Below are 25,716 nucleotides of genomic sequence, written 5' to 3'. Positions count from 1 at the left end.
TTCATCATAGAAAGTTTAAAACACTGGCTTAGGAGAGCATTTATAAACTTCTCCTCAAACTAAGATGTTTACTTGAGGATCCAGTCCCGCCCCGTCGATTCTTAAGGTCACACTCTCCTCTTTTTTCCTGCGAGGATCAAGGGGATTGGTTATTACTAGCTCTAAGGGGTTACATTGTCCCTTAGTACAGGAAGGGCCATTTTTTCCTTTCTGAAGGTGGACTGGATCTTTTTCATTTTTTTTTCTAAGTGGCCTAAATGACACAAGACCAGTATTTATATTTATTTCCACACAGTCCTAATTTATGACAGATGTACTTATTTTCTGCCATATAGCCTCTTTTCTAATTAAGACAACCACACCTCATTCCTAACTTATTACTATTAATGACAGCACAGACATTAACTTTTAAGGTGACTTGTTTGGGCACCCCTTTTTCTTCTGTTTTAGCTAACACTTTATTCGTATCGTTTCTGAGCCCCCACCAGTCCTCAGTCCTTAATCTTATTTTAAAAATTGTGGTCATGGGAGGCTCAGATGGGTCATAACACACAACTGGTTGGTCATTTCCTGGGCTACAAACCTTGTACAGAATAACATTATACAAACAAGTTCTTTTTAGAGTTCCAGCACACTTATAATAACCACAAAATAATAGGACCGTAGCAACTTTTTGTCCTACCTCAGTGACTTGATGTATACACTGGGAACAGTCCTCAGTCTGAGGAAGGTCAGTTGAAGTCCTTACTGTAAAAGTCTAAATTTTAAGGAAAATGAGTCCCGCGATGAGTTTTCTCATGCTTTGGCCATGCGTGGACCAGTCAGCTTCCGGGTGTGACTGGAGCAGGGCTTGTCGTCTTCTTCAGAGTCACTTTGCAGCGGTTGGTGAAGCTGCTCCTGTCCACGTACCGTTCACAGTCTACTGATGTTTAAGGATGGTCTCGGAGGTTGGGCCTGCTAGAATAAACTGAGTCTAACACGTCTATACAGTTATGTTCAACTGGGCTCTCTGATACCGGGAGAAAGGTGGTGGGGTTTAGGGTGTTGCAAATTTCAGTGGTTATGTGGGAATTTTCACATAGGTTAATCTAGCATTTGTTAACTAATGATGTCCTTTGGTAGTCATTAAAGTTACCACAGCATGGGGGCCTTTATATTCAGGTTTTGCCTAAGGGTTAGTTTATCTGCTTCTTGTGCTAACAGGGCCATTTCTGCTAGGGCCCTTAGACCTGGGGGCCAGCCTTTGGAAACCCTGTCTAGTTGTTTTGAGAGATAGGCCACTGGCCTTGGCCAGGGCCCCACAGTCTGGGTTAAAACTCTAACTGCCATTTTTTCTCTTTCTGACACATAGGGTGTAAAGGGTTTTGTCAGGTCAGGTAGCCCCTGGGCTGGGGCCGACATGAGTTTTTCTTTTAACTCATGAAAAGCTCATTGCTGTTGGTTGTAATAGATGTAGTTTATCTAATCTACATTTTTATTGACTGTCACCTACCAAAATATTGACTCAAATCCTGCAGCTATTTGGTTTCAAGCTTTAAATTGATCTGGTATTCCTCATAGGACTCCAATTGCGTCTAAATAGACATGAGAGTCGAAAGACCTATAAGGGACTTCTCTCCCTTTATGATGTCTTATTTTTTTTTCCTTCTGGTTGATGAAATGCCAGGGTGAAAGGGATAGTCAACTGGACTAAAATACAAGTGCCACTCCAGTTATTCGGCAGAGTGCCTACTAAAGGTCCACCACAATACTACCACACATCCGCTCGGGGGTGAACAAGGGCTGAGTGATTGATAAGCTCTTGAAAATTCTTAAGCTCACTGCATCCTTTCAGGTCTCCAAGGAACACTAAGTTTCCTACTTGTCATGAGAGACACAAAGTGAACTCAGTGTTGGGAGACGGAGGCTGGATGGCCTTCAAGGGCTGACCCACAGGGTGCTGGACTTTGGGATATAGCAGAGAGAGCTTGGCATGACTTATTACTTCAGGCTGTAGAATCCTGGAGAAGGGCTACCATGCAGCCTACACCTGGTCAACTGGACGACCACTTTAGTGGAAAGGGGACAATCTGGGCCTCTGGCCTGCCATGTGCACAAGCATAACAATTATTTTTGTTTAACATGCAGGTGGAATATTTGACCCCTTTTAACCAGGCATTTGCATCTTGGTTTCTTGTCTTAATTACTAAAGTTTGTTTTAAGTCTTTAACTTCTGTGATCCTCTAGTAAAATGAATGTATGGTTTTAGGAAATTACAAAAACCTGTTGGAGCAGTCCATCCTTGCTCTTTACTGGTCCACAGAACGTTGGACCAACTATGGCATGAAAGGTCTACATGGGGGGGCAAGACTCCTGGTTGACCCTGGGGTCTTTATAGACATCTCCCTGGATTAAATGGTCCTAGTTTACTAATGCCCAGTCTGAGGAGAGTCAGGCGGGACAGAAGTACTTTTCTGAAGTAGAAAGCTGTCTTTGACTTGGCAAGTCCCCACAGGGTATAACAAGGCAAGCATTAAATGCAATAGTTTGAGGTGAAATTGACTTGATTGTTAATAACTGGATGGTCAGCAATAGAATGAGGAAAGAAGAAAGAGTAATAGAATAGATAAAAAGAGTTAAATTTTTCTTAGCTTTAGTTTGTTAGGGTTTTCCCCTGGGACTATGGCCCACAACTCTGGAGGGGGTGGTGCTTTCTTGACTCGGGTGTGATGATGAGGCCATCCTTTTTTTTTTTTTTTTTTCTTTTTTTGCTGTATGAATAGCAGTCTTGGTGGTTAGCAGCACAAGGTAGGGTCCTTCCCAGGCTGGCTGAAGTTTTTCTTCTTTCCACCTTTTGATGAGAACATGATCTTCAGGCTGGTGCTGGTTTACCAGAAATTCTAGGGGTGGTACATGTGCTAAAAGACTTTTAGTTTTTGAGAGAAAGGAAAGTGGAAGATAAACCAAGTATATAATTTTTAAGAAATTGACCTTTTGTTTCAAATGTGGGGACTTTGGCAGTGGACTTTATAGTCCTTAGTGCCTTTTTACTGAGAAATTTCCTTTAGCACCTATTTTTATTAGTTTTTAAACCAAAGAAGCCAAATACCATTTTACATTTAACAATGCCTCTTGTATGATTTTTATATCAGATCAGCTAAATTTTATCTTTATATTAGTGTGTTATTAATATTAAATGTAATTTTAATAAAAGCTTGTAGACATATTTATCTAATTTTTAATGTTTGACCATAAAGTAAGATTTTATAGACTCTTTTTAACCTTTTATAACTTTTGCTAAAGAGCAGGTTGGTGCTTTAAGAAAAACTTATTATGCTTTTACTTTAATGTCCAGTTCACAGAAAAACTCGATGATACTTCTTTAACTGTAGCTAATATGTTTACACACATAATTTTCTTTACAATTAACATTTTAAAACTTGCTTAAACTTTCAAAACAATAGTTTTTTTTTTTAACTTTTTAATATAGGTAAGAATGTACATTCTTATGCCCCCTTATAATCCTTTTACCAAAGGTATAGTATACTTTTCTTATACACCTTGCACATAAACTGTTTTTTTTTAAAAATAGTTTTACATTCAGGAGGCCTAGTTACTTTTAAATTATACAACATTTTTTACATAAATTCTTTTTTATAACATTTTTCTCTTTCATGACTTTCGCAGACAATTCTTCAACATGGCTTAACTTTCTGACTTATTACAAATATTTCTTTCTTTAAACAACCAATTAATTTATTTCAGGACAAGAATTTACCATATAATACTCTTTTTATATAAATTCTGCCGCGCCTTTTTTTTCCTTTTTTTTTTTCCTTAGGATACTTTGGAACTGGTGAGGTGTGCTCTCAATGACCTTTCCTCTAAAAGTTATTTTTTTTACTTTTTTGTTGTTGTTAGCAACGCAGTTGCCGCTACAGATTGAATGCATTTGGGCCATCCGCGGGTTACTGGGTTAAGGATTTTTGATAGGAAGGCCTCAGTGCTTTTGGGATACGCCCTTGTTTACACTGACAACAAAGTGGTATTGGAGTGTTATAGGGTTACAGAGAATACCTTCAATTATCAATTATAGGTTTTAAATTTACCTTGGCTTTTAAAGGGATAGGGTACACCTTTTTTTTTTTAACTGCTTGTATATCTCTCTTTCTTTTTTTCTCTCTCTGACTGTCTCTCTCTCTTTGACTTTCTTTTTGATGCGGTCTCTTTTTCTCTCTCTCTCTCTGCCTCTCTCTTTCTTTCTCTCTCTCTCTCTCCTTGACTTCCTCTTTGTCTGTCTCTTCCTCTCTGTCTCTTCCTCTTTCTCTTTGCCTCTTTTCCTCTCTGTCTCTTTCCTTTATCTCTCTCTGCTGGTCTTGCCAGCTGCTTATGCTGATGTTCTTTCAACCACTGTGTGTTGGGGGCGGGGGGTCTAAAACCAGCTGTAACCAAGTGTCTATGTACAGGAGCTGCTCTGGGTTCCCAGGCTTACAGGTTGTCTTGTGCCATACCTTTGAAAAAAGGGACTTACTTGTCCAGGCTTCCTTCTAATGGCCAACCCACCTCTAATGCTGGCCAGTCTATCTTACACAAAGTTTTAAGTTTTCCTGGTGTCACAGTACTCCATAGTCTCTTTTAAATTCTTTTTGGAAAATTTTCAACTTAGTTCCTAGTAGGGTGGGCTTATTGGTGCCTGACCTATGCTTCTTCGAGACAAAACACCATGCTTACACCACGCACACACCATAAAACAAAGAACGGGTAAAAAGGGCACACACACACTTTTGCAGTTTGCACCAAACCAAAATCAAAACTAAAATCAGAGTATCCAGAAATCCAAGCCAGGTCAAAACCAAAACCAAAGTATCAAGCAATCCAAATCAAGTCAATAACAAAAACCAAAGTGCCGGTACGGGCACACTGTGGGTGATCAGGCCATGCTTCCACTCAAATGGAGTAGGCAAGTTCCTAAGACCAATCCTGTCAAGCAATTCAAACCAAGTCAAAACCAAAACCAAAGTGCCGATAAAGGCATGCCATGGATGATCAGGCCACGCTTCCACTCAAAAGGAGTGGGCAAGTTTCAAAGACTAGTCTTAACAAGTTTTAGATGTCCAGACTCCAAGTGCCTGTTCCTTCCCAGTGTTCAGCCACTGCGTTGATCCTCCACGGGGGTCTGCCACACACTGCTCTGGTGAGGCATCCCACCGGGGCAAATGCCTACCCAGGAGCGCTCTCAGGATCCACGTCGCTTGGGCTGGTTTGAGTCCCCCGCAGGGATGTTCCACAGGGCAGACTCAAGCCGCCTAAGGAGCTGCCTTGACCATCTGCCAATCACCTCGCTTCCCGGTCAGGGAACCAAGAAATGTAGCAGGACCAGCCGCAGACAAAACTCCTCAGACACCGAGTTAAAGAAGGAAGGGGTTTATTCAGCCGGGGGCATAGGCAAGACTCCTTTCTCAAGGGCCAAGCTCCCGGAGTGAGCAATTCCTGTCTTTTTTAAGGGCTCACAACTCTTAAGGGGGTGCGCGTGACAGGGTCGTGATCAATTGAGCAAGCAGGGGGTACGTGAGTGGAGGCTGCATGCACCAGTAATTAGACCGGAACAAAACAGGATAGGGATTTTCACAGTGCTTTTCTATACAGTGTCTGTAATCTATAGATAACATAACCGATTAGGTCAGAGGTCGATCTTTAACTACCAGGCCTAGGGTGTGGGGCTGGGCTGTCTGCTTGTGGATTTCATTTCTGCCTTTTAGTTTTTACCTTTTCTTCTTTGGAAGCAGAAATTGGGCATAAGACAATATGAGGAGTGGTCTCCTCCCCTAAGCTGAGATCGTGCCACTGCACTCCAGCCTGGGCGACAGAGTGAGACTCCGTCTCAAAAAAAAAAAAAAAAAAAAAAAAAAATTGAAAACAGACGAATGTACAAGGAGAGTCATTGCAGTTTTGTTTTTAAGAACTGAGAAAGTTTATTTATCCAGGACATTGTTTAAGTAAATTATGGTTTCTACCAGGAATACTCTGCAGCTGTTAAATAAGAATAGCCAATAAGTATATGAAAAAATGCTCAACATCACTAATCATTAGGGAAATGCAAATCAAAACCATGGTGAGATATACCTCCTACCCTTTCAGATGGCTACTATCAAAAAAAACAGAAAATAATGTTAGCAAGGATGTGGAGAAATTGGAACCCTTGTGCACTGTTGGAGGGAATGTAAAATGGTGCAGCTCCTGTGGAAAGCAGTAAGGCAGTTGTTTAAAAAATTCAAGATACAGTTGCCATGTGATCTAGCAAGTCCACTTCTGGATCTATATCCCAAAGAAGTGAAAGCAAGGTCTTGAAGAGATATTTGCATGTGCACATTCATAGTAGCATTATTCACAATAGATGAAAGGTGGAAACCACCCAAATGTCCAGAAATGGATAAATGGATAAATAAAATGTGGTACATTCATACAATGGAATATTTATCTATTCACCCTTAAAAAGGAAATTCTGGCTGGGCGTGGTGGCTCATGCCTGTAACACCAGCACTTTGGGAGGCCAAGGCAGGCAGATCACCTGAGGTCAGGAGTTCGAGACCAGCCTGGCCAACATGGTAAAACCCCATCTCTACTGAAAATACAAAAATTAGCTGGGCATGGTGGCGGGCGCCTATAGTCCCAGCTACTCCGGAGGCTGAGGCAGGAGAATCACTTGAACCCAGAAGCTGGAGGTTGCAGTGAGCCAAGATCGTGCCATTGCAGTCCAGCCTGAGCAACAACAGCAAGACTCCATCTCAAAAAAAAAAAAAAAAAAGGAAGGAAATTCTGACTTATGCTGCAAAATGGATCAACCTTGAGAACGTTACACTAAGTGAAAGAAGCAAATCATAAAAAGGACAAATACTGGGTCAGGTGCGGTGACTCACACCCTGTAATCCCAGCACTTTGGGAGGCCGAGGCGGGCAGATCACGAGGTCAGGAGATCGAGACCATCCTGGCTAACACAGTGAAGCCCTGTGTCTACTAAAAATACAAAAAAAATTAGCTGGGTATGGTGGTGGTGCCTGTAGTCCCAGCTGAGGCAGGAGAATGGTGTGAACCCGGGAGGCGGAGCTTGCAGGGAGCTGAGATTGCGCCAGTGCACTCTAGCCTGGGCGATAGAGCAAGACTCCGTCTCAAAAAAAAAAAAAGCTAACTTGAAAATTGAAGTCCCTATAATCCTACTTCCTAGATAGAATCAGTGATCTTGCACTTTTAGTGTTATTTTCTGTCAATCATAGTTATATGTATCCCAATGTAATACATATATTACTTAACATGAAACATTTTAAGCACATAGAAATTTAAAGGAAATATGCTCATCTTTGAATATTATAAAGCCACCATCTAGATTTAGCAGTTAATATTTTGCAGTGTTTAAATTTTTTTCACTGTAGTTTGAAGTAAATTACTTTAAACTTTTCACCCCTAATACTTTAGAATGCATCTTTTTTAAAGAATGAATTCTTTCACAATATAATCACACAATTTTCACACCTAACACAAGTAACAGTGCTTTCTAAATGTTGTCTAATAACCAGACTATATTCACCTTTCCCTTTTTCACCCCAAAAAATGTCTTTGAGAGCTGGTTTGTTTAAATAGGGTTCTAATTAAGGAGCATAGATTGCATTTCATTGTTTGTCTCTAAGCTTTTTAAAAATCAAGTGTAGTACCTGGCCCCCCCTTTTTTTTTTCTTGACTTTGAACTTATTGGAGAGACCTAGCCAGTTGACTTATAGAAGTTGGGTCAATGTTCTCACTTTCTGTATTTATCTGATTGTTTCCTCATGGTGTCCTTTAACTGTATTCTCTTTTATTTCCAGTAAAGCAGAATTTTAGGCTTGAACACAATTACATTAAACATGTTGGACAACAATTCTTCACCATTGATACCATTTTCTTTCTTTCTTTCTTTCTTTCTTTCTTTCTTTCTTTCTTTCTTTCTTTCTTTTCTTTTCTTTTCTTTTCTTTTCTTTGTTATGCAGTTTCACTCTTGTCACCCAGGCTGGAGTGCAGTGGCACGATCTCGGTTAACTGCAACCTCTGCCTCCTGGGTTCAAGTGATTCTCCTGCCTCAGCCTCCCACGTAGCTGGGATTACAGGTGCTCGCCACCACGCCCAGAAAATTTTTGTATTTTTAGTAGAGATGGGGTTTCACCATATTGGCCAGGCTGGTCTCGAACTCCTGACCTTAGGTGATCCACCCACCTCTGCCTCCCAAAGTACTGGGATTACAGGTATGAGCCACCACGCCCAGCCTGATGCCATTTTCTTCACATAATATCTAGTGTACCCACTATTAGAGATTCTAAGATTATAGGGTTAACTATCCATTTATCTTCTTGCCACTGGAAAGTATTCTATGGGTTGAAACACTGAGATCTTTGACATCTTTCCCTTAATGGTTTTAGCGTGCAGTAATGATTCTTTCTCACTTCAGTTACTTAATTAGAAGTTGCAAAATGGTGATTATCTTCTTTTTTCTACATTTATTAACTGTCATTCTTACCTCTAAAGAACTTTCCCTCATCCACTGGGGTTATTTTCTATCTAAAACTTAGTTCCACTGCAGAGAAAGAATACATTATTCTTTATTTACCTTTAATCACCAAGTTTTAGAATAAGAACTTGAATAACAGCCACCCCCATCAGTGATGAATAAGATGGTTTGTTTTCATCTTTATTGAGTATGATTATGGACTCAAGAGTTTTTATGCTTTAAATGTCTTCTAGTCAATTATGGTTCATTACTCTTATTGATGCTCAAACTGTCAAAATGTTCCAGATTTGGCCAAGGGGAGTCCTTTCTGTTGGCTCCTGGGACCTTTTCATATGACTCCATTAGTCTTTTAAATGACTCTTTTCATCTTTTGGAGTTTTAATATAACTTCATTAGTCCTGGTTCACTTTGTACATTCCTTACCCCAGACCTGAAATAAGCATCTCTCAAGCCTCCTGATTCCTTTTACTATGGAATTATATTTACACATTTATGATTGTTATGTCTTCTTGTTGAATTGACCCTTTAATAATTATGTAATATCCTTCTTTATTCATGGTAATCATCTTTGTTTGAAGTCTACTTTGATATTAATATAGACACTCTCATTTCCTTTTTCTTTTGCTTGTTTTTTTAGATACAGGGTCTCATTCTGTTGCCCAGGCTGGAGTGCAGTGGTGTGATCATAGCTTGCTGTAACCTCAAACTACTGAGCTCAAGTGATCCTCCCACCTCAGCCTCCCAAGTAGCTAGGGTACATTACACCATGCATGCCACCATGCTGGGCTATTTAAACTTTTTTTTTCATTTGTAGAGAAGGGATCTCATTCTGTTGCCCAGGCTGGCCTGGAACTCCTAGCCTCAAGAAATCTTCCTACCTTGGCCTCCCAAAGTGCTAGAATTACAGGTGTAAGCCACCACACCCAGCCTAATTTCCTTTGATTAGTATTTGCATTTTACCACTTTTAATTTTATTTTTCTCTCTATATATTTTTGATATGAAGTCTCACTCTGTCACCCAGGCTGGAGTGCAGTGGCACGATCTCAGCTCAGTGCAACCTCCACCTCCGAGGTTCAAGTGATTCTCCTGCCTCAGCCTCCCAAGTAGCTGGGACTACAGGTGCGTGCCATTATGCCTGGCTAATTTTTTGTGTTTTTAGTAGCGACGGGGTTTCACCGTGGTAGCCAGGATGATCTCGGTCTCCTGACCTCGTGATCTGCCTGCCTCGGCCTCCCAAAGTGCTGGGATTACAGGTGTGATCCACCAAGCCCAGCCCATTCTTTTAATCAATTAAGTCTTTATATTGAAAGTGATTTTCTTATAAATAGCATGTACTCGGGTCTTGTCTGTTTAATGTAGTCTGACAATCTCTGCATTACAGTTGGTATATTTAGACCATTTACATTTAATGTAATTATTGATTTGGTAGGATTTAGGTCTACCATTTCTAATCTGTCGTCAAGTTCACAAACTCCTATCATTGTCATCTGCATTCTGCTATGTAGCCCATCGAGTGAATTTTTGAAAATTATTAATAATACATTTTATTGTTTCAGCAATTTCAGCTTATCAGAAAAGTGAGCAAACAGAAGAGAATTCCCATATGCCCTCTTACCCCAAACCCTTCCACCCCCGTTTCCCTTATTATTAACATCTTGCATTAGTATAGTACATTTGTTATAATTGATGAGCCATTATTTAAACTTTATTAACAATAGTCCTTTGTGGATTACATTAGAGTTCATTCTTGGTGTTGTATAGTCTACGGGTTTTGACAAATGTATAATGACATGTGTTCATCATTACAGAATCAAACATAATAGTTTCACTACCCTAAAAATCAGCTGTTCTCCACCATTTATCCACCCTCCCCACCCCCAACTCCTAACTCCTGGCAACCACTGAACTTCTTACTGTTTCTATGGTTTTGCCTTTTTCAGAATATATATATATATAATATTATATATGATATATATTATTATATATCATATATAAAGAACTATTTTTTTGCAAAGATTTTTTCCCATTTAATGGCTTACCTTTTCATTCTCTTAACAGTGTCCTTTGTGAGCAGAAAAATTTAATTTTAGTGAAGTCCAACTTACCAATTTTTTCTTTTATGAGTCATGTTTTTGATGTTATATCTAAAAAGTCATCACCAAATCCAAGGTCACCTGAGTTTTCTCCTATGTTATCTTCTAAGAATTCTGTAGTGTTGCATGTTACATTTAGGTCTATGATCCATTTTGAGTTAATTTTTGTGAAAGGAGTGAGATCTGTGTCTAGATAAGATATACTTAGGCAGGCCCAGTGGCTCATGCCTGTAATCCCAGCACTTTGGGAGGCCAAGGCAGGCAGATCACCTGAGGCCAGGAGTTCGAGACCAGCCTGGCCAACATGGTGAAACCCCATCTCTACTAAAAATACAAAAAATTAGCTGGGCCTAGTGGCGGGGGCCTGTAATCCCAGCTACTCGGGAGGCTGAGGCAGGATAATCGCTTGAACTCAGGAGGCAGAGGCTGCAGTGAGCTGAGATTGCACCATTGCACTCTAACCTGGGCAACAAGAGCGAAACTCCACCTTAGGAAAAAAAAAAGATATACCTTGATGTAGCATTTTTGTTATTTATCCTATATGGTGTTTTTTGAGCTTCCTGGATCTGTTCCTTTATGTCTACCTTAGTTCATTTGGGCTGCTGTAACAAAAATATCATAAACTGGAGAGTTTATAAACAACAGAAATTTATTTCTCACAGTTCTAGGGGCTGTGATGTCCAAGACCAAGGCACTAGCAGTGTCTGGTGAGGCCCTGCTTCCTCATATATGACACATTCTGGCTTTGTCCTCACATGGTGTCAGGGGCTAGCTAATTCCCTGGGGCTTCTTTCATAAGTGCACTAATCTCTGTCCTGAGGATAGAGCCCTCATAACCTGATTGACTCCCAAAAGCCCCACCTCAGTACTATCATATTGAGGATTAAGTTTCAATATAACTTTTGAGGAGACACAAACATTCAGACCATAGCTTTATCTACCATTAATTTGGGGAAATTTTCAGTCACTGTTGCTTCAAATGTTTCTTCTGTTTCTTTCTCTCTCTCTTTTTTTTTTTTGAGACAGAGTCTTGCTCTGTTGCCCAGGCTGGAGTGCAGTGGCATGATCTCAGCTCACTGCAAGCTCCTCCTCCCAGATTCATGCCATTCTCCTGCCTCAGTCTCCTGAGTAGCTGGGACTACAGGCGCCTGCCACCACGCCCTGCTAATTTTTTGTATTTTTAGTAGAGAAAGGGTTTCACCGTGTTAGCCAGGATGGTCTCGATCTCCTGACCTTGTGATCTGCCCGCCTCAGCCTCCCAAAGTGTGGGGATTATAGGCGTAAGCCACCACGCCCGGCTTTCTTTCTCTTTTTCTTCTCTTTCTGGTATTTCCAAAAAGTCTCTGTGTTCCACCTTTTGTAATTGTCTCGCAGTTCTTGACTCTTCATCTGTTTTTTTCTTTTTCATTCTTTTTTCTCACTGTGTGTCAGCTTTTGAAGTATCTATTGACATCTCTTCGAGCTCACTGATTCTTTCATTGGCCATATCCATTCTTTTGATGAACCCGTCAAAGGCATTCTTCATTTCTGTTATGGTGTTTTTTATTTCTAGTATTTCATTTTTATTTCTTCTTAGTGTTTTTATCTCTTTGCTTACATTACCCATCTGTTCTTGCATGTTATGCTGTTTTTACATTAGAGCCCCTAGCATATTAATCTTAGTTATTTTAAATTCCTGGTTGGACACTTCCAATATTTCTTTCATATCTGAGTCTGGTTCTGATGCTTGCTCTGTCTCTTCAAAGTGTGGGGTTTCTTGTCTTTTAGTATGCTTTGTAATTTTTTGTTTGAGGCTGTATATAATGTACTGGGTGAAAGGAACTGAGTTAAGTAAGGCTTTAGTATGAGATTTTGTGTTTCTCTGGCTAGGAGTTAGGCTTTGTTTACTCTTTGCTATATAGTCATGGATGTCAGAGGCTAAAATTTCCTCTAGTGTCCTTGTGTTGTCTCCCCTGTCTTCTCTGGGGAGCTCCCTAGAGGCTTCTTTGTAAAGTAGCTCTGAGTCTTGCAGTGTCTATCCCTAATCATGGGAAAACATCAAACAAACCCATATAGCAGGACATCTGACAAAGTACCAAGTGTCAAGGATCATGGATTGAATCCTGAAACAGAGGAAGGACACTGAAGGAAAGACTGGGAAAACCTGACTGAGGTCTGGAGTTTAGTTAGTGATACTATACCAAGACTAATTTCTTAGTTTTGATAATTTATTAACAGTTATGTTAACATTGGGGGTAGCTGTGCAAGGGGTGTGAGAATGCTGTTATATCTTTAACCTTGGCCCATGGTTAAGGTGTTTCCAGTGTAAGGTCACTGTTATTCCTTGTAGTTAACATATATTTGGCACCACAGGATTCATGGAATTCTTGGCTTATTTATAACTTTTTTTCTTTTTCTAGTAGTGAGAAACGTGGTTTTCATGCAGAGTTTACAAACGCCAATGTAAACTTTTGTTTTGTCATATGCAATAATTTTATTACCTGTATTTATTTCAGAGCTTATGAATTTTTAATTATTCTAAGGGCTAACACAGAACTTTTTCATGTTTTCTACTCTTCAAGAGTAGGTAAGACTTTAGTTTGTAATACATTACAAGAGGAATCCTGTGGTTCTCTAAGAGCTAATTTGTTTTGGCAGAAGGCCTAAGCGAGCTGTGAGTGGTGGCTCATGCCTGGAATCCCAGCACTTTGATCTGAGACAGCTGGATCACCTGAGGCCAGAAGTTTGAGACCAGTTTGGCCAACATGGCAAAACCCCATCTCTGCTAAAAATACAAAAAATTAGCCAGGCATAATGGCATGCACCTGTAGTCCCAGCTACTTGGGAGGCTGAGGCAGGAGAATTGCTTGAACCTTGGAAGTGGAGGCTGCAGTAAGCCGAGATCGTGCCACTGCACTCCAGCCTGGGAAACAGCGAGACTGTCTCAAAACAAACAAAAAAACCAAAAAAACCCCCCAAAAAACAAAAAAATTAGACGGGCATGGTGGCATGCACCTATAGTCCCAGCTACTCAGGAGGCTGAGGCAGGAGAATCGCTTGAACCCAGGAGTTGGAGGTTGCAATGAGCAGAGATCATGCCGCTGCACTCTAGCCTGGGTGACACAGTGAGTATCCATCTCAAAACAACAACAACAACAAAAACAAATTTAAAAACCCAACAACAACAAAACCAGCAAACAAAAAAACTAAACAGGCTTTAGGGAAATAGCAATCTAATTATCTGATTATATGATTGGCACTAAGATGGGAATGACTCTGGCCTAATTTCTTCAATTTACATTTTAAAATAGGAGCTTAGTTAGCCCCCAAATAATATTTAATTGATGTATTAGGGTTGGGGAGTGAATATTTTTCAAAGCAGAAGATATTTCTCAATCCTTGCTTACTTTTAGAGGTTGAAGTTCAAGGAAGCCCCTGCCTTGGCACTGTATCCCAGGGAGGTATTTGGAGTTAATTTCAGGGCTTAGCAGTGACTCTTTAGAAAAGCAGTATACGATTGAAATGTAATGTGTTACAAATGAGATCACTACAAGTAATTTAAAAATGTGCTAGTAGTGTTTCTTTTTCGGAGACGGATTCTCGCTCTGAAGCCCAGGCTGGAGTGCAGTGGCACGATCTCAGCTCACTGCAAGCTCCGCCTCCCGGGTTCGCGCCATTCTCCTGCCTCAGCCTCCCTAGTAGCTGGGACTACAGGCGCCTGCCACCACTCCTGGCTAATTTTTTGTGTTTTTAGTAGAGACGGGGTTTCACCGTGTTAGCCAGGATGGTCTCGGTCTCCTGACCTCGTGATCCTCCCACCTCAGCCTCCCAAAGTGCTGGGATTACAGGAGTGAGCCACCACACCCAGCCTCTAGTAGTACTTTTATCAAAAGTAAATAGAAACGTGAAATTAATTTTCACAATACATTTTATTTAAACTAATATGTTCACAATGTTAAAATTTCAACATGTAATCACTATAAAAACTACTAGTGATATATTTCACATTACTTTTTTCATGTAAAATCTGGTGTGTATTTTATATTTACTGTACATCCTGATTTGGAATAACCACATTTCAATCTTTCAATAGCCACATGTGGCTAGTGGCTACTGTGTTAGAGCAGTTCTAGAACAAAGGGGTCCCTTTCAAACTATATTGAAGTCATCGTCTGTAAGGCAATATGAAAGCTGATCTGAATGATTTCTCCTTTTCCAGGAAAGGAAACAAAAATAAAATCATGTTAGGGCTGCATATTTTATGGATCCCAGGAGAAATACACATAGTCTGAAAGAATGATCTCAGTCAGAAACTCAGAATGAATCATATGAATTAAACATTGGACAATGTCCAATGCTCAGCATGTGTTTTTGGTTTATACTAAGAACATATTATGCCACCAAATACAGATATTTACTATTATACTTAGTGTAGGAGGTATATTGAGACATTGTTCTAGACTACCACAGTTCCATATTTTGTGAAAAGTTATATTGCACTTTTTTTTTTTTTTTGAGAGTGTGCCCAGGCTGGAGTGCAATGGCATGATCTCAGCTCACTCCAGCCTCTGCCCCAGCAGGTTCAAGTGATTCTCCTGCCTCAGCTTCCCTAGTAGTTGGGATTACAGGTGCGCACCACCACGTCTGGCTAATTGTTGTATTTTTAGTAGATACGGGGTTTTGTCATGTTGGCCAGGCTGGTCTCGAACTCCTGACCTCAGGTGATCCACCCACCTCAGCCTCCCAAAGTGTTAGGATTACAGGCGTGATCCACCACGCCCAGCCTTATATTTCACTCTTTGGGAATTGTATCTTACTGTAATCTTAAACTACACTAAAATAAATAATGTAAACCTTTTGTCAAATTGCTCAGAGTAGGTTTCTACTTTGGTTATAAGGAATAAAATTCATGCTTTTGTGTACACACTAGACATCTAAAGCAATCAACTATAGTTAACAAGCAGTGCTCTTACCAAAAGGTAACTCTTTCTAGAATCTGGCACACCATTTAATATCAGTATGAGCATATGGTGGGTTTAATAATTGTTTTCCATGTTTATAGGTTTTCTTTAATTTTATAAGCAGTTAAAAAGAATCCCTTTCACTGAAATACAATCTGTGGTGAGACTTCTAGCTTTTCTCGATCTTAGGCTGCTAGATTTATGTCACTGCCAAAGCTATGCAATGGGTGATATTTACACTATGCTCAAACAAAGCAACCAGAAAAACACACCACCGAATAATACAGATATTCTGAAGTCAAGCAAGCCAACTTTCATTAACAGATCAATTTCCTTAGAAAAGTTGATGAAACTAAAGACTGAAGTTCAAACAAAAAGCCCTCTCAAGGGGGTATGAATTTCTGGTAACTTATGGGGTAAGAAAAAGAGCAAGAAACTTGAAAGTAGGGAAGAGAAAAAAGAAACAGAGGAAGAGGGGATAGCCAGCTCTCAAAAGAGTCTCCAATAGGAAAGCAAAATCTGTATCTAGCCAGTACCAACATGTGAAGAAAGAGTGAGCATAGCAAAATTTAGAAAGGTTGCTTGAAAACCAAACAAAAAACCAAATACCTGTAATCCTAGCACTTTGGGAGGGTGAGGTGGGCGGATTGCCTGCACTCAGGAGTTCAAGACCAGCCTGGGCAACATGGTGAAACCTTGTCTCTACTAAAATCCAAAAAAAAAAAAAAAAAAAAATTAGCCGGGCATGGGCTGGGCGCGGTGGTTCATGCCTGTAATCCCAGCACTTTGGGAGGCAAAGGTGGGCAGATCACGAGGTCAGGAGATCGAGACCATCCTGGCTAACACAGTGAAACTCCATCTGTACTAAAAATACAAAAAATTAGCTGGGCGTGGTGGCGCGTGCCTATAGTCCCAGCTACTCGGGAGGCTGAGGCAGGAGAATCGCTTGAACCCAGGAGGTGGAGGTTGCAGTGAGCTGAGACCATGCCACCATGTGGCACCATGTACTCCAGCCTGGCGACAGAGCGACACTCGTCTCAAAAGAAAAAAAAAAAAAGGTCTCTTTTGGCCAGGTGTGGTGGCTCACACCTGAAATCTCAGCACTTTGGGAGGCCGAGGTGGGTGGATCACTTGAGTCCAGGAGTTCAAGATCAGCCTAGGTAACATGGCAAAACCTCGTCTCTACCAAAAACAAACAAAAATTAGCCGGATGTGGTGGTGCACACCTGTAGTCCCAGCTACTTGGGAGGCTGAGGCAGGAGAATCACCTGAGACCGGGAGGCAGAGATTGCAGAGAACTGAGACTATGCCAAGGCACTCCAGCCTGGGCGACAGAGCAAGACTCTCTCTCTCTCTCAAAAAAGAAAAAACAAAAAGCCTCCTTTAAAAAATGCAGTTTGATGCTATAAATTTATCAGTTAATAGTTTTGGGGGCAAAAAATGTTTTCTGGCATTTCAATAAGAGCTATAGACGAAGTCCAGCATTAGTCATGACTCTGGACTAAGTCTGGAAATCTGGAATCTCTTCCCAGCTCTGGGAGGTAGAAAGTTTTAAAAAATAAGGTCAAAATGCTGGAAAACATTCAATTTATTTCCTTATTAACACAATTGTTCACTCATAAACGACAGTAACGCTTGGTGCTATGGGTCATGCACTGAGGTCAGAACAAGGAACAGAAGAAAATGAGGTAAATTGGTAAATCTTTTTGCAGGCTGAGAAGTGAGAGAATGCTGGCATGCCTACTCTGTGCTGTTTTTTTTTTTTTTTTTTTTTTTTTTTTTTTTTTTTTTGAGATGGGGTCTTGCTCTGTCACCCAGGCTGGAGTGCAGTGGTGCAATCTCGGCTCATTGCAAGCTCCGCCTCCTGGGTTCAAGCCATTCTTCTGCCTCAGCCTACCAAGTAGCTGGGACTACAGGCACCCGCCACCATGCCTGGCTGATTTTTTGTATTTTTAGTAGAGATGGGGTTTCACCGTGTTAGCCAGGATGGTCCCGATCTCCTGACCTTGTGATACGCCCACCTTGGCCTCCCAAAGGCTGGGATTACAGGTGTGAGCCACTGCATCCAGCCCTCTGTGCTGGGTTTTATTATGTCATCCAATAACTCACAACTATGTAATTTATTTCCTTTTTACAGATAAAGAAATGGGGGCTCAGAGCAGTCAAGAACATGCCCCAAGTTATTCGTCAGTGAGGCGGAAATTGTGGTGTCCTTGTGTAAGTTCACAGTTTATACTTTACCATTATACTGTGCTCCAAATTATCTGATATTTACTTTCAAAGCATGTGTAGGAAGTTTACTATGATGATGCAGAGACATTGTACAGAATCCAGTCCCTTGACTCTCAGGTCCCCAGAACACTCACTTCACGATTTTGTTGACCTCTTATGTCAACTTAAACCTGGCACTCTCTTGGCTGGCTTTCTCTGCTCTTTCTGGGCACTCCAAAGCTTCTGTACTTACATGCTACAATTCCAGTCACAGGAAGATGCTGAGTTCTTTAGTCCCAGATCCATATTCCTGAGAAAACCTAATTGCCTAGGCTCAGGTCATAACTCTGTGTCTGTTTCAGTTGATTATGGCTGGGCCTACTGCCCCTCTGTATGGTGGTGGGGCAGAAGTTCCCAGAGAGAGGCAGGGGTGACAGAGACTGTTGTCTCAAATGCTAGGCAGACATCTGGAGTGGTAACCACTACATCTGTTCACAGTGAGCACATCCTTGCAGGGAAACTGGGTTAATCATCTCTATTATTGAAACTCAGAGGTATAGTGTTTCTTCATAGGAATTTTCTTTCCTTATTTGAGATGGGGGTCTCACTTTGTTGCCCAGGCGGGAGTGCAGTGGTGTGTGATCTTGGCTCACTGCAGCCTCCCCTCCCGAGTTCAAGCGATTCTCCTACCTCAGCCTGCTGAGTAGCTGGGACTACAGGCATAGGCCAACATGCCTGGCTAATTTTTGTATTTTTCGTAGAGACAAGTTTTCACCATATTGGCCAGGCTGGTCTTGGACTCCTGACCTCAGGTGATCTGCCCACCCTGGCCTCCATAAGTGCCGGGATTACAGGTGTGAGCCATCGCGCCCAGCCTATTTATAGGAATTTTCTATAGGTATATAAGTAATAATTTGAAGGTCACAACTAGATGCCTTTTCGTGTAACCGTATCTTGAATGGAACAAATATTTTCTTTCTACATAATTATACATAAATAACCCAATGCTTTTTAAAACCCATGAAAAACCATTAGCTCAAAGACACTTGCAAAATTGTATCAGGTTGTTTTCCTTGGTGTGTATTAAGTTTGAAGCAAAGGGGATTTTCACATACCAAGACAAAGTAGAAGTCTTCCACCAAGTTGAAATCATCACATTGCAATTTAATCATATGATACAACCAATTTTTTGATGTGTTATGCCATTCGCCAAATACCAAAAATTTTTTAGGGGAAACTTTACATCCTCAATACTATACACTTCCAGCTACATCACCACCTAACAGGGACTTTAAAAAGAATACAAAGTACGGTATGCCTTCTCAGTGCCTTGTTAGTAATTCAGTTACAGTTCTGCCGAACTTTCTTTAAAAGAATACAATTCTCAATCTTACACGGTTCAGAGCACAAGCATAGCTTCTTGTATACAAGAGATGTGCATCAGTTCCCACTCCTCAGGGACTGTATGAATTTGGCTTTATTTTATTTTTTTGACAGAGTCTCACTCTGTCACCAGGCTGGAGTGCAGTAGTGTGATCTCAGCTCACTGGACTCTGCCACCTGGGTTCAAGTGATTCTCCTGCCTCAGCCTCCCAAGTAGCTAGGACTACAGGTGCATGCCACCATGCCCAGCTGATTTTTTGTGTGTTTTTAGTAGAGACGGGGTTTCACCATGTTGGCCAGGATGGTCTTGATCTCTTGACCTCATGATCTACCCGCTTTGGCCTCCCAAGGTGCTGGGATTACAGGCATGAGCCACTGTGCTGGGCCAAATTTGGTTCTTAGAAACCAAGGAGTGATGTGTGCACCAGGCCCAGGGCTGAAGAGCTGCTTCTCACTAGATGCCTCTCTTGGTCTGGCTGCTGTGTCCAGTCCTATCCAGGGTCAGCTCTGTTCCTCCTTGTGGCATCTGTGTTTCTCTTTCTGCTCTGTCTCTCCCCATCTCCTAGTCCAAACATCCAAAGAAATCAATTACCTCCAGGAGATCGAGACCATCCAGGCTAACACGGTGAAACCCCGTCTCTACTAAAAATACAAAAAATTAGCCGGGCATGGTGGCGGGCGCCTGTAGTCCCAGCTACTTAGGAGGCTGAGGCAGGAGAATGGCGTGAACCTGGGAGGCAGAGCTTGCAGTGAGCCGAGATCATGCCATTGCACTCCAGCCTGGGCGACAGAGCAAGACTCTGTCTCAAAAAAAAAAAAAAAAAAATTAATGACCTCTGCCCCTAACTGAACAAAGCCCTTCATCTAAGGCCACCCTTTGGTTGGCAGCCTTAGCCAGACATCTGCTTCTGGTCAAATCAATGTCTTGTCCACAGGGAGGCCCAGCGCTGTTTCTGGTTTTAGCTGGATGCAGGGTATCAGACATGGCAGGTACTACGGCCTACCTGGCGGGTATCAAAGAGTTGGTCGACGTTCTCTCAACAACCTAATAGGGACCAACCATGGAAGGCCAGTAGTAAAGGAGTTTGAAGTTCCCTTTCAGAAACCAATTAACAACCCCAAAGAGACAGTGGGTAACATAAAAGAGCAGCCATAAAAATATACAGTTAAACATATTTAATAGAAATATTAAAATAATCACTACACTTCCTCTCATTGCAGAAACCATGAAAGAATATGCCTTTTGTAATCAAAGTAATTTTTTATCATGCAAAAAAGTATTTTGTTATGACATTCATAAGTGGAGACTGTATTTCAAAACAAGTTTATACAGACTTCAAAAGGTCTAAAGTCAAAGTGAAATATATTTAAATATGATTAGTTACATCGTATGCAGCTGGCATACTCATATTCACAGTTTATAAAGTAAAAAAACTAAACTCTTCATGTCGGCTCTGAAATAGATGCATTTTCATTCATACATTCGCTAGTTAGGTCTGTTCTTCTAAGGAGGAAAGACGAGATATATGAGATATTTTTTAAAGAACAAACTCAACATATCAGCAGCAAATTTCAGTTAAACTAAATTGGAAACCAATGTTCTGTGTAACCAAAGTGCAAAGTCAGTTCCCCAGCTCAGAAAGAAAATTAAGAGTATAAACTGAAGGCTTAAGAGAACTTCAGAGAGCATACTGTGTGATTAATACATAAATATTAAAAATTATCCAATTTTTGATTTAAGAACAACACAGTTTGGATCTAGTCATTAAAACATATGCACAGGTGTCAAAGGCAAGTAACACTACCACCTAAGGTTATTCGGAGGAACTGTGAAGATGTAGCACGGACCTCTAAGGTGTCTAAAATCCCTTCTGATGGAAAGCTTATGGAACACTATCTGCCAAAAACACTGAAAGCACCAGTTTTATATTTAGATCCAATGCTGAGTGATATAGTCACTGTTGGGATAGGTTTTTATTTGGGAAAATGGAGAGGATTCTCAAAACAGATTCATGGCTTGCATGCAGTGACACCATACCAAGAGCCTGGAAAGACACCATGAAATCACCTCAACTGAAGTGGTGGGCCCACCTATTCATAGTCAGTGTTACACTAGCCAGCTCTAGGGCTCTGACAACATAATGAGTTTTGAGATAGTATAAAGAAAAAAAGAAGAGTTTATTTTAAAGCAAATAACTAAACTGTATTTTAACTTAGCATAATTAACTGCAGCATATTTACTTCATAGCCCCTTAACATGTCACTTTTACCAACAAAGCTTTTTCCTTCATATTCTAATCACAAAAGTTTCTCAACAATTTATAACAATCTGTAAATCTGACCCTGCAATAAATAGTCATAAAACGTTATTTTTATTACTATTATTATTTTTAGACACAAGGTCTCGCTCTGTTCCCCGAGCTGGAGTGCAGTGGTACAATCACAGCTCACCAGCCTCAAGCAATTCTCCAGCCTCAGCCTCCCAAAGTAGTGGGATTTCAGGCATGAATCACCACACCTGGCCTTGAAACATTATTTTTAAAGCCTAAATTCCAGTTGGTATGGTACCAAAATTTAGTTTAACTTCAAAATTCACAGTACTGCTGAGAAATGGGCGGGTTCTGAGGTTCCAGAGAAGTGGGGAGTGAATTCATTCCTGGTGGTTTTATTCTGGCAGCATGCATGGGAGATCACATGAGTTAGAGGGCTGTGGCCTGGTATCAACACTTCAAGCTGTTGTATTTTTACTTCGAGTTGAAACTTTTAAAATACATCTGTCATACAGATGTACAAGTATATGTAAATGCAAACATATATACACACTTTTTGACAAAAGAATGATGGTAACACACACGAACCATTTTTGTAAACAGATTCTATTTGGTTAATAACAGTATTCCTTCCATCAACCTATCGGAAGTCCAAACCAACTACGAAGATAGGATGCTCATCCAGAATAACGGGAAGCATTTTCTTCCTCATCTTTGGAAAGTAAAACAAAGAAAAAAAAAAAGAAAAAAGAGAGTATTAAAATTTCTCAATGTAAAATCTATATTTTAGAACCACTCTACAATATAAGCAAATAATGTCTTTTTTACTGATCACATGCCTTTTTTGGTGGGGGGGGGGGGGTTTTTTTTTTTTTTTTTGAGATAGGGTCTTGCTCTGTCACCCAGGCTTGAGTGCAGTGGCGTGATGAGACTTCAATGCAGCCTTGATCTCCCAGGCTCAAGTGGTTCTCCCACCTCAGCCTCCCAAGCAACTGGGACCACAAGGTGTGTACCACCATGCCTGGGTAATTTTTTGTTTTTTTGTAGAGATGCAGGTCTGTTTTCCAGGCTGGTCTCAAATTCCTGGGCTCAAGTGATCCTCCCACTTCAGCCTCACAGTGTTGGGATTGCAGTCACGAGCCACTGTACCCAACCATATGTCATTCTTTAGACACATTGCTTACTAAATTTCTCTTTTTAAAGGATATACTGAATTTCCGGTTGAGCCAACTTAACAGCTAATTTTCTATTTTAGCTTTAAAACATTGATAAGCAACATGAAGCAATCTAGAACTTAACCTTTAAATGGCTTTATTAAAGCAATCCAGCTATGAAAATTATGCAGAAATGATTATCTACAATCTTACCATCACATAAGAAATTCTTCCTCTATTCTGAAATACCATCTTCTCACAATATACTTTGATGTTATGAATCAATGTCTGTTCTTGAACATTATTTATTGTCTTTCTCTATTAAACAATTCCAAAATAAAATTTCCAGCACAACTAAATATTTTTGACGATAAGAGGATTTAAAAAAAAATTCTTTTAAAACAGAAGCTTATATACAACTTAGAATCTAAAACCAATAGATTTATAATCCTCTTATCGTCAACAATATTTAGTTGTGCTGGAAATTTTATTTTGGAATTGTTTAATAGAGAAAGACAAGAAATAATGTTCAAGAACAGACATTGATTCATAACATCAAAGTATATTGTGAGAAGATGGTATTTCAGAATAGAGGAAGAATTTCTTATGTGCTGGTAAGATTGTTTGTAGATAACCATTTCTGCATAATTTTCATAGCTGGATTGCTTTAATAAACCTTAAAACTAAACCAAAACAAACAAAAACCAAAGTTTTAATCATTTAAAAATCATGTTTATTGAGGTACAACTTACTTATAGTAAAACCTGCCCTTTTCAGCATATAGCACTGAGTCTTGACAAATGCACAGTTATGTACCACCACCGACCAAGGCCTGGCACATTTTTACCTCCTCAAAGTTCTCCCTGGCTGCTTCTCCCACTCCTTGGCAACCACTAACCTGTTTTCTGTCCTTATAGTTCTGCTTTTTTCAGAGTGTCATATAAGTAGAATCACACTGTACACAGTATTTTGAGTCTGACCTCTGTCAACTGGCATAATGCATTTGAGAATTATCCATGTTGCTGAACTGGCAGTGCATTCTTTTTTATTGCTGAGCAGTATTCAATTGCATGGCTGTACCAGTTTGTTTATTCATTTGCCAGTTGAAGGATAACTGAGATCTTCCTCGTTTTTAGCAATTTTAAAGAAAGTTTCTATGAATAATTGTGTACAGGTTTTTAATTAAATGTTTTGGAGATGTAATTCATATACCACATAATTCACCTTTTTAAAGTGCATAATTCACTGGTTTTTAATATATTCACAAGGTTTGTGCATAGGTTTTTGTGTGAATACTGGTTTTCATTCCTCTTGGATAAAGATTTAATTTGGTATTACCCTTCCAGACACCTTTCTGTGTTTTCATACATATATATGTATGACAGTTTGACCTTAGGCAGAGTAGCATTTTCAAAATTTTACATGGGGAAACTTTCTAGAGTTAAAGCCATTTTATTTTTCTGTTCTGTCTGGTTTTATCTGCGTGTTATTTACAATCTGCTGCGTAACAAATTACTACAAACTTAGTACCTTAACACATATTTATTTCACAGTTTCTGTGGGTCAGGAGATCAGAAATGGTTCTATTTCAAGGTCTCTCACAGGGCTGCAATCAAGATGTTGGCATGGCTGGGGTCTCATCTGAAGGCTGGACTGGAGAAGAATCTACTTCCAAACTTATGTGGTAGTTGGAAGAATTTAGTTCCTCAAGGCTGCTAAACTGATGGCCTGTGTTCCTTGCCTCTGGGATGGTAGCTTGCTTCAACAAAGTGTGCAAGCAGAGAAGACAGAGAGAGTCCGCTAGCAAGATAGAAGCCACAATCTCTTGTAATCTATCATTCTTGCTGTATTCTACTGGTTAAAAATAACTCATTAGGTTAGCCTACTGGCTCTCAAGGGGAAGGGATTATACAAAGGTATGCATTTCTGGAGGAGGGAATGAGGGCAAAGAATTCTGAGAAGTCTGTCTTCCACAATCTGAAGAACTTCTAGAAAGTAGGAGGAAGCGATATTGCTTAGGGATGGACAACTTGGCACTGGTTATGTGTTCCAAGTGAGGTAACCTTGTTCCCAAGAATAAAGAGAACCAGACGACTGTAAACATCTCCCTAAACTGAAATGCAGACTGTTGTATGTTCACCTGAAATGAATGGCGTAAGCTGAATATAAGATTTTTGACAAAATAAAAATTTTGCTGTGTTCTCAGATCTGGCAGGCTCCTGCCCTTGTGCAAACAATGTTCCTGGCAGCTATTCATCTCCTTAGGTAAATAAGAATTGGAGAAAAGCTGTGCTTAGATAGGGTGCATTTGCTCTTGCCTTGGAAGGCTGTTTTCTGATAAGGTTCTATATCCTCTGCAAATCAAATCAGGCACTTACAGTGTGAGTATGCATTCTCTTCCTGCCAGTCTGGAGATGATCAAAAAGCCTATAACAGGCTTGGCCTATTTTCCTATTGGGTTGCTGGGCTTTTTTTCTTTATTTACTTGTAGAGAGTTTTAGACCTCTGTGTATGTATGGTGTACAAGTGACAATATTCAGATCTGTAAACTGTAACCCAGTCTGGGAGCAAAGAAGATATAGAAAAATGACTTTTACTTCCGGCTTGAGTAGTAAAATTGAGATTCAAATTTTGCATATAGAAGTACTATATGGCTAACTTATTTGGGGAGCAAAGCTGACTTACCATAAGTCTATCTCAAATAGAAATGAAACACTCAATTTGTGAAATATGCTGAGTTTTAATGCGTGTGGGGGCAGGGTGAATTAACATTTGGGATGCAAGGAGAAGAGCAATCTATACTTACCACTGTCTATTTGACATTGTTTGGGGACTACTGCTACACTCTAAGTCATTTTACCTTATAACACAGAGTTGTAACACGCTACTCTGAGCAGCTCATGACATCTGCTTGAAATTTAAGTTGGGCCCCTAATATGTGTTTATTATAAAGATTTTGATGCTGCTTTTCAGAGTTGGGTAACCTACTTTACCCCCTAAGCTAATGTTTCCCAAATACACCCAAACCCACAGAAAGGAAAACTATTCCTCATTAACTCACAGCCAACATCATAAACATTTTATATCTAGAGCTGATGATACAGTCAGGTATTTACCAACACTCATGTATATATGTAGAGTTTCAAGAAATA

At 40.2% G+C, this 25,716-nt stretch overlaps 1 protein-coding gene and 1 long non-coding RNA gene across 16 annotated transcripts in view; one reads left to right on the top strand and one right to left on the bottom strand.

Annotated features, from left to right (window-relative positions):
- The first annotated feature begins 12,691 nt into the window (after nucleotides 1–12,691).
- LOC129143195 (uncharacterized) lies at nucleotides 12,692–24,226 on the top strand. 2 transcript variants are annotated; one of them, XR_008546346.1, is made up of 3 exons: nucleotides 12,692–12,758; nucleotides 17,684–17,763; nucleotides 24,118–24,226. It is a non-coding gene; the product is annotated as an uncharacterized LOC129143195 (long non-coding RNA). The 2 variants fall into 2 exon arrangements; XR_008546347.2 differs by lacking the exon at nucleotides 12,692–12,758 and adding an exon at nucleotides 13,527–13,710.
- The window catches only part of RGPD8 (RANBP2 like and GRIP domain containing 8), a 59,055-nt gene continuing 52,239 nt past the window's right edge, over nucleotides 18,901–25,716 (bottom strand). For 6 of the 14 annotated variants that reach the window (XM_054678167.1, XM_063789414.1, XM_063789420.1 and 3 more), the window contains one exon: nucleotides 18,901–22,122. In XM_054678167.1, coding sequence (XP_054534142.1) covers nucleotides 22,088–22,122 — 35 coding nt within the window. In that variant the 3' untranslated portion in view covers nucleotides 18,901–22,087. Of the gene's footprint in view, nucleotides 22,123–23,036; nucleotides 24,365–25,716 lie in introns of those variants that run through there. The other 8 variants (XM_024354483.3, XM_063789417.1, XM_024354485.3 and 5 more) reach the window with 3 other exon arrangements.

Source organism: Pan troglodytes, chromosome 12, assembly GCF_028858775.2.
Source record: "Pan troglodytes isolate AG18354 chromosome 12, NHGRI_mPanTro3-v2.0_pri, whole genome shotgun sequence".
NCBI classification, from domain to species: Eukaryota; Metazoa; Chordata; class Mammalia; order Primates; family Hominidae; genus Pan; species Pan troglodytes.
This window is presented reverse-complemented; position numbering and strand designations above follow the sequence as displayed.